Below are 9,990 nucleotides of genomic sequence, written 5' to 3' on the forward strand. Positions count from 1 at the left end.
GAGAGAGAGAGAGAGAGAGAGATTGTACAGGATGAAACTTGTTATGACAGGGAATGAGGTACATATTCCTTTCAAAGATTTCTTGTTGATATTGCTGAACAAAACTACTCCACTGAAAGGGCCATAATGAATCAAAGATTAATGATTTTTTTTAAATTTCAATATTAGTGTCCCATATAGCAGATCTATATATTGAGAATAGAAGTGCAATATATATTGTCGGAAAATAACTAGTTCAATCATTATTATGATGACAAGTTCAATCATTATTATCAATGCCATTAGTGGAATTACAGCCAATATGTTTAGACAATTTTCGATTGCGGCAATTTATTTATTTTGTTTTATAATATGTGTGACCTAAACAGCCTCATGTGTATGGCGTGTACTATAAAACTGTAGTGTTTTTAGCCAAGTTAGCATGTCATGTTGCTCTGTGATGATTATCTCAAGAATTACACACTTTGTTTTGATATGTTTGGGCACATTTTAATTGGAATCATCTACTAAAAGTAACAAAATCCCATTTTTATATTCTGTTAATATTTCAGTACTGTGAAAATAGCTTTAACACTTTTGAAATGTAGTGTGTTTAAATCAATGTCACTTTTAAATCAATGCACCAATCAGAATCTAATAAGCACTATTTTCATACAGACATCCTTGTGTTTATATTAGCAACAATGTATAGGAGCTAATACTGCACCACTCTCCGTCAAGCGGTTTTTAATGGACAAACAGCCAACTTGTGTATTTTTGAGCAAGATACTCTACCATTCACATGCTTTTTTTAAATGTTATGCATCATGAATTTCATGAGCTCCTTTGTTTTCAACAATGATAAAATGTTTATTTGAACATATTATAATTATTTCTGAATGATAATGTGACACTGATGATTAATGTAAGAGCTGCTGAAAATTAAATGCAGAAATTCAGCCTTGGTGAGCATAAGAGACTACTTTCCAACCCCAAACTTATTTGAACGGTATTGTATGTGAATAAAACTAATATGCTTGTTGTATTCCACTAGTTGAGACTTTTCATCTGTATATATAACACTAGGGGTGTAACGGTAGACAGAAGTCACGGTTCGGTACATCGGTTTTGGGGTCACGGTTTGAAAATGCCATCGCCTATATTAATTGTAAAGTTCAAAGCTTTTAAACAGCATTCATTTGGTGTCAAATGAGCAGTTTTTTAATTAATTAGCTTATTACTTAGAAAAAACACGAAGCTTCATTATCAGTATCAGCCACAAGAAGCTGCTAATTATCAGTTATTCTTATCAGCCCCCCAATTTTTTTGCACTTCTTCTTGGACACAAATACAAAGACTTGAGTAAACACACTCAAACCTACACCCTCCATCTCTCTCCAAGGTGAGGTGAAATTCAAGATAAAGGAAAGCAAGAGTTAGACAGTTCTATTACAAGCCAAACAGAAGTTAAGTCTAAACTAAGAGAATGACTAACACAGAGGTGACCTAACAATTTAAACACCATCTGCTGCTATCAAGTATCAGAGTCCGGCTGACAAGACTTTACATTAAACTTTATCTCATAGAAAGAGAATGTAGGAGACCATTTATGGAGAAAGAATCCTGCCCCCCCCCACCCCCCTTCTGCAGTAAGCCGGCCATATCGAGTGAGTTTGGAGTACAGGCTCTCGCTCTCTCTGGCTGAGATGAGATTTAGAGCAGGAGAAAAAGAGCTCAGGTTTCAAATGAGGAAAGCACCTGGGGCTCTGGAAAACCCATTCTTAGAGAGGAACTACCTGATGATGGGGGGATTTGAGTATGTCTGTGTGTGTGTATCTTTGCCTTTCCTTTTAAAGTTAGAGAATGTAGGAGACCATTTATGGCGAAAGAATCCTGCCCCCCCCACCCCCCTTCTGCAGTAAGCCGGCCATATCGAGTGAGTTTGGAGTACAGGCTCTCGCTCTCTCTGGCTGAGATGAGATTTAGAGCAGGAGAAAAAGAGCTCAGGTTTCAAATGAGGAAAGCACCTGGGGCTCTGGAAAACCCATTCTTAGAGAGGAACTACCTGATGATGGGGGGATTTGAGTATGTCTGTGTGTGTGTATCTTTGCCTTTCCTTTTAAAGTTTCAGAAGGTCAAACTGTACAACTTCCAAGCAAAACACAACTATTATTGCAGCTAAAGGAGGTATAGGATAGAATAAGAAAGCATTTTGATGAGAAAAATTGAAATCTGACTTTTGTGTATTAACAAGTATGACCACATTTTGTACCATTGTTGTGATCCTTTATGAATCTGACATAAGAGTTCTCAAGAGACCTCCAACCTAACATCTGGATCCAAATTCCTAACCTTTAAAGGGGTCATATGATGTTGCTAAAAAGAACATTATTTTGTGTATTTGGTGTAATGAAATGTGTTTATTCTTTATGCACCAAGAGCTTGTAACACTCCAAAGAGAAATGAAAAATTGAAATCGCATCATATGACCCCTTTAAGTAACATTTCTTGCAATGCACCATCAGCACCAAGATAAGCTGTGTCAGATCCTTGTGTTTATTTGCAACTGCCGAGCAGCTCTCTCTAAAGGGAATGTCAGCCAGGGAACAGCCATCATTTCATGACAGGGAGATAAAGAGCTGCTTAAGCACTATTAGTGACAACAGATCACATGTACAAACATCTGAAAACAAATGGGTAACTATCCAGGAGGGAGGGAGATAACGACAATATATTATCTCCGTGTCCATTATAGCATAATAATGGAGTTTGTCACTCAAAACCTCTACAGGTTTCAAACTCTCAGTCTTTAGCCCTTTTGGAAATAATTTATTTTCTAGGTGATGTTTGAATTGCAACTGAAGAGTTCATTTGCAAAAACAGATAACTTTGTTTTTAACAATTTTCAAAAATCATGTTTTTTCATTGTGCATTCCAATTAATCTCAATCAAACTGCAGTTGGGTTATTTTGATTAACTAAAAATAACTAAAAAAATACAGCTAACTAACAATAAAAACATGATAACATAATAAAAACTGTCTCAGGTTACGTATGTAACCCTGGTTCCTCGAGGGAACGAGACGCTGCGTCGGAAAATGCTAGGGGATCGCCTTCTGTGACCACGCTCTGAATCACATGTGAAATCAGTCCAATAGCTGAGCAGGACGTCACGGGCTGTTGGCAGAACGATCTCCCGAGGGCCCTGGGGGAGATGGGCACCGTGTAATGCGGTATGAACCTCTCTGCCCCAGAAGGGCTTGCCCTCGCTAGTCCTACACTCAAATAGTCAGGACCGTTTGGTCGAGGACCTCTTAGCCTGAAGGACAGTCCGCAGATCCAGCTTAGGCTTCGAGGCCCCCAACCCAGAGCGCTGCTTCTGCCTCCGGTCCCGACGCGGGGGAACACGGGCGGCAACGCTCTGTTTTTGCGTCTCCCTATGTGAGGAGCTGGTACGCGGTGGGGACTGCTGCCGCCCAGCAGCCCCCAGAGCTGAAATACGGCAAGGGAGGAACCGCTGAAACGCCGCCGCTTGTTTACGAGCCTCCTGGTCCCTGTTGACGACTGAATTGACAGCGTCACCGAACAGGCCAGAAGGCGAAAGCGGGGCGTCGAGGAGGAAGACCCTGTCTTTCTCTTTCATATCATGGCACCGAGACGCAGCGTCTCGTTCCCTCGAGGAACGATTCAGAGCGTGGTCACAGAAGGCGTTCCCCTAGCGTTTTCCGACGCAGCTCAAGTTCCTGAAGAGGAACATGATTTTAGAACCTTTAAAAAACTGGGGTTGTCTGTTTTTGCAAATAAACTCTTCAGTTGTTAACTATTGAAATTCCTTAACTATAATATGATTAAACAAATGTAGCAATTTGGATCAAAATACAATCCCACTTCCTCCAAAATGTTTACAGAGGTAGTTAGAGTTAAATACTTATTTAATTTGTATATGGCTTTTCACATAGCGCTTGACCTTGCGTTACCGTCATTCTAAACTCCGCTTTTAACCCCAGGTAAAGGTACGTTTCATACTTTTCAATTTAGAAGCACAGAAACCCTGTGTTATGAAAGCAGTGTTTTAGCTGTGTTAACCTTGCATTTCGTTGCCAACAGTGTACAGTACGATATATGCGTTAGAATGTTACGGCTACACGTTTAGCAGCCAACAACCAATCACGTGCCTCATATTCACATGATTTGGTCAGGCACGGAAACATAGAATGTTGTATAAACGTTTCGGCACTTGAGAGGAAAAAATGTCAAATGATGACATTAGTAAAGAATGTAAAGAAGAGACCGTTTCATTCCTAACTTTATAGTCAGAAAAGTCCATTGTGTAAAACTTGATAATACTGTTGCCGCTATATACTTTACTTTAAACTTTATCTCACAGAAAGAGAATGTAAATTTTGATAATAGTGTCGCCAATATATAATAAGAGGATGTGCAATGCTAGAGCCATTAAGTAAATGTTGCATGCCACGTTCGTCCAATCAATGACACTTACACCGCAAATATGCTAATAAGAATATAAACCCTGGGTTTAGGAATGTACAGTGTGAAACATCAGCTTATGAATACCCAGGATAAATTGTTAACCCCGGGTAAAGTATGAGCAGTGTTTAACGCAAAGCAAGATAACCCAGGATTCTCTTTACCTGGGGTTTAGAATGATTAACTATTTCAGATGTGAAAAGCTCTTATGAGATCCACAAGTTAGCCTGTACAACAAAAAGTCCCGTAACCTTCTCAGAGAAAAGTAGTCCTGTCCGAACAAGGCTTTTGAAGGACACCATTTGTGTTTGTGAATTCATGACACAGTGTATACGCTGCAGATCGAGGACAGAGCAAGTACAAAAAAAGAGTATAAAACGGTTATACAGTCCAGCACAAGAACGAGAGCTTCAATATTACTCCTCTGACCTATTTGACTCAAACGCTCTCATTTCTGTTAAGTCTACAAGAGAGAAGCATAACAGGAAATTCTAATAAGGAAGCTGATGTGTAGTCTAAAGCAATGCAAACTGACTTTCTCATCCCAACATACAGTACCAGAGGAAACAGAACCCGTTAGCTTATATCATTGTCATTTTTCATCTACGCACGGCTCAGTAAAAGCATTGTCATAAAATGGATTTTTACTGTGGCTTGAGGTCTCACCAAAAGCACTTAAAGTTATTGTTAATAAAAAATTTAACAGCGTTTCTGTGTAAAAGCACAAAGCAGAGTGTAATCCGCTGAAATGTTTATTTGCAGCGAGATGGACGTAACTTAAGGAGGAAGTGAAAATCTCTCTAGTGACATTATTGTGATTCCTTCATGATGCTAGCGTACTGTAAATGTTAGACCAAATAACAGTCAACGGCCAGGAATTTGAGGCTTGTAGTGACCTGCTAGAATACTTCTAGAAGTTCTGCAATTCTGTCTTATTGTACTGTATGTTTTATTGCTTTTAGATACAGGATGAACAGGCTCCATCATCTGAGAGAGAGCGAAAATTTTGTTTTTTTCTATAATTGACCATGAAGGGTCATAGAAAATGATGGAAAATAACTTTCCCTCTCTTAGAATCTTAGAAAAAATAGATACCAAGACAAACAAAAGAGGAAAGATAAAAAATTTACTCTGTAGGTTGGATGAGTTGTACTTTCCCAAGGCGAAGGATGACAGGCCCTCTCGGGTTTCGGATCTTCTTGACCTCGCTGTTCTTCAACAGGGAGAAACTGCGCGCCAGATTGAAACCTGCAGATCGGGCAATCAATCCATTTACCACCCCTCAGGCTAATAAATCAGTGAGCTGCTAGTTGACATGTCCTATGCTATGTATCAACTCTGCTGTGGCAGTTTTCAATTCATGTAAGGCCAAAGGAGGAACCTTAACACTGGGAGCATTTATATCTTTCAGCTCATGAACAGAGTCTGTTCCTTAGACTGCCTTTATGGGCAGTTGGGCTTTTATTAAGTGTATTAAAAGGCTTGAATGATTGCAGATGGCAGTACATTCACATAATTATGTAGAGTGAACTTCTTTCCCATTTTTTGGATATACTATGCAAAATAATGGGCCAAATTTAAGTGTTGTTGTGTACAAAGCTGAAGAAAATAGAAGTCAGCATTGAAATGTTTCTTTAGCACCAAATTAGAATATTAGAATGATTTCTTAAGGACTGTGTGACACTAAAGACTGGAGTAAATGGCTGCTGAAAATTCAGCTTTGACATCATGAATTATGGAGACCCTAAGGGGACATGATGATGCAAAATAAAATAAATACTTGTGTGCTTCCTCGAGAAACTTTGCGTATACTCGTAAAACTTTTGTGATGGAAATAAAATGAGGTGGGGAGAAGAACCTCAGAGAATGAGAAAGCATTTTCCCACCATCTCGTATTTTTTGCCACCTTAGAAAACAAATTTTTTTTTTAATAAATTAAAATTGAAATTGGTTAAAAATGTTAGAAATTGTAATATTATTTTACAGTATTCTTGTTTTACTGTATTTTTAACAAAGTTTGAAATCAATTGTCAATCCCTATTTAATGTATTACTTATAAAAAACATCACAGAATCCAAGAACAAGTCCTGTGTGAATGGCCCCTAAATAGTGGTTCAACATTATGACATTATTAAAATCATGACAATACGGATAGTTCACTAAAAAATGAAAGTTTTTGTCTACTCATTTACAGTAGCTCAAACCAGTGAACAATAACTTAAATTTTGGTCTGTTGCTCACACAAAGCTATCATATAAAAACACTTGGAATGTAGCGTACATGTAATATGGACTACTTTTATTGTATTTTTAGAGCTTGACAACCTTCCATCACTATTCATTTCGTTTATGGAAAAGAGCAGGTTGGACATTCAACTAAATATCTCTTTTTGTGTTCCTCAAAAGATCAAGAACATCATGTGCTATTGGACAAACTGAGATGAGTAAATGATAACAGATTAGGGCTGCACGATAAATCGCATGCGATATTTAATGCGCATCTTGTCAGAAAGCCGGTTCTGTAATCAGCTGTATATCTCCATCACGTGCGTGCTTTCACATGGAGCAGCATTAACTACACAGAGCCGTTGTTCACTGACGAGCTGCGCAAAAAATCGCGCGAATATGAACGTGGTTTTGCGCAGATGCGCGTTAAATATCGCATGCGATTTATCGTGCAGCCCTATAACAGATGATGATTTTTTTTCAAGTTTCATTAAGGGAGGTCCATTAGCAGCAGTATTTACCTGTAATGTTGTGTCTGGCAGTTTGAGGAAACTTCCATTCTTCTACCTGTATGGACGGGCAGCTGACACCTGTAGAAACAGAGAAGCAGTCAAGTTGCAGCAGATTTTGTCCTGCCACCGGTGAAAGGTTTTGCATAAAACAACTTGATTTTACACCCGATCATGAGGAGTCCTGTCAAAACTTGGTCCTGAACATGAGGTGAGCAAGTTGAGGGGATCAAAGATTGTCTGAAGGGAGACAGACACTATCTAAGATATAAATGGGGCTAAAAATAACATGCTCTTGTCTGAAAGAATCACTCTCACTGCCTGGTGGCAAAGACAATGACAGGTGGTCTGACGCACTCTCGACTGATGGACGACATATGAAAAAGACCTAACTTTAAAAAGGTTCAGCCAAAGTACATCCTGTGGTATGGTACATCCGGTGGAATTCAACTGTTTGAACTTTTAGCAAGGATGTCACATATCTTCTTTGGCTCACTTAGTGCTCTGTGTGTGTATGCATAAACAAATATATTCAAAATAAATAACAAAGGAAATCTGATCTTGACAGCAAATGATCACCATCCAGTTTACTGACAACCATCATGACTTTTTGCTCATAAATATTGTACAACTTGATGTAAACAACTTTTTGAGGAACATGTCACATTTAAAATCCACTCAAAATATCATTTTGATTCATTATTATTCTGTATATATATCTTTCCATGTCTTTTTCCATGATCCACAAACACTGAAAAGTTCAGATTAGGACAAGGCATTTGAAAAAGAAGACTTTTTCTTTGTGAAGAAGCATGTCAAAGGCGCCTGAGATGAGAAAAGTTTTTAATCAGCACGGTTTGATTGGCTCAAAGACACGTACATCAGTCAAAGTGCATTAGCAAGTTACTGCTGTGTAGCGAAACTGTCACTTCGATATTTCAGAGATCAGATGAGTATGAGAAACTCAAGCAATAACAGAGAGAAGCAGCTCAGAGCCGTCTCGTTGAGCTTCTAGTGGCAGAGGAGAGCTGGTGATGGGTTTTCTAACTCGTATTCTTCCCCTGTCAAGTTTTCAAAGAGCTCTTTTTAAATCTACAACACCTGAATCTCTTCACAGCTAACTCAGCACACACAGATAGGGAGGAAATGTCTCCAACAAAAACTTCTCTGACAGATAAAGAATTCATTTTGAATTGTTCTCGCATTTTCACTTTTTGAAATCAGACAGACTCGGCTAAATCCCTTTTCTTCTTGGTTCTACAAAGCCCCTCTGCTTTCAGATGGCAAAAAGGCGGGATTAAGATGCGGAGATGTCAGGGAGGAGATTGGAAAGCTGGAGGCGGCTCTCGCTCCTGAGGCAATGATGGAAAGTTGAGTGCAAGGGGAGGAGAGGTGCATTTCAAACGCATGGAGAACAGACACGTCATCAAGCAATGCAGAGAGTGCTAGAGTTTGAAGTGGAGAGAACATTTCTGGGGTTTAAGATTTCATAGGTTAAGATTCAGCCTTCTTTTAATTTAGAGATACGTACCTGTACGGGCTACTTCACCAGAGACACTTGTGAGGTTCTTAGAAATAAAAAATCCTTTATTTACCAGAAGAATGAAACATCCATTTTAAAAAGGGCAGAAGAAAAAAGTGCTTCACCTTGCCTGGATTCAGTCAAAACGTCTCCTCATTAACATTATCTCGAAAGCTCATAAAAGTGATATACTGCATCCTACTCTTGTTCAGAATCACTCCCGCAGCCTCTGCTCTATTTGTCCCTGATTGCATATTGTTTATTGTATATTTTTAGGTCTCAGAGTTGGCCTGGAGAAACTCATTAAGGAGAAAGTCAATTGGGGATTTGCACAGCTGGGGGTGAGAAAAGTCATCCTAGAGACCTGCCATCCACCCTGTGAAACAAACCCAGGATAAGTGGAGGTGGCTGAATGTGGGAAAAGGTTTTTTGGGGGTTAGTTTGTTAGCTTGTTCAATCATGCATCACTTCTGAGCACAATTTTACATGGTGATGAAATGGCAAATGATGCAATTAGAACCGAAATGCAAAAGAAAGAAGTCATATAAACGTCACATAAAAATGTCTGAATACGATATTTCCGAATATAATATTTCCGAACATACACGAAATAAGTAAATTGCATTCATTTTGATCTAATGTTGACTTTAACAATGACCAAATGTGGTCTGATTGAATTCATCATTTAAATCTCATTCTTAACTGACTATGGAATGTCTGAAAAAGCGGTTTAGGCTTAAACATAGGATAGCAGTATAATCATACTCTTAAACTATACAATATGTTTGTCATAAGAAGCACTAATGGGAACAGATTTCAGCAGAAGAGTGGTCAGACTTGCATTATTATAATAATAAGATAAAACGTCTCCAGGTTACGAATGTAACCATGGTTCCCGAGGGAACGAGACGCTGCGTCAGAAACGCTTTGGGAACGCCCCCAGCATGACCATGCTCTGAATCACATATAAAATCAGTCCAATAGATGGGCGAGACGTCATGGGCGGGTGACATTGCGACCAGGAAGCTATAATTAGGAAGCAGTCTCTACACGAATGACTGCACCTCTAAAGACCCCTCTGTCAAGCTCCTGAAGTTCGCAGACGTGTCACGGCGCACTCTCTCCAGAACTCCCGGGAGCAGAGTGATCGGGGAAAAGGCATACAGACGAAGCCTCGGCCACGTCTGTACCATAGCGTCCAGTCCGAGAGGAGCTGGATGAGTCAGAGAGAACCAGAGGGGACAGTGCGATGTCTCTCGAGTCGCAAA

The 9,990-nt window shown here is 39.3% G+C and overlaps 1 protein-coding gene across 1 annotated transcript in view; it reads right to left on the reverse strand.

The window, feature by feature from the left end:
• col16a1 (collagen, type XVI, alpha 1) overlaps positions 1 to 9,990 on the reverse strand; it is a 70,105-nt gene that overhangs the window by 52,921 nt on the left and 7,194 nt on the right. The window contains 2 exon segments of the mRNA XM_016530396.1: positions 5,597 to 5,714; positions 7,213 to 7,281. Of these exon segments, the coding sequence (XP_016385882.1) occupies positions 5,597 to 5,714; positions 7,213 to 7,281 (187 nt within the window).

This window comes from Sinocyclocheilus rhinocerous, unplaced genomic scaffold (genome assembly GCF_001515625.1).
Source record: "Sinocyclocheilus rhinocerous isolate Xijiao unplaced genomic scaffold, SAMN03320098_v1.1 scaffold781, whole genome shotgun sequence".
NCBI classification, from domain to species: domain Eukaryota; kingdom Metazoa; phylum Chordata; class Actinopteri; order Cypriniformes; family Cyprinidae; genus Sinocyclocheilus; species Sinocyclocheilus rhinocerous.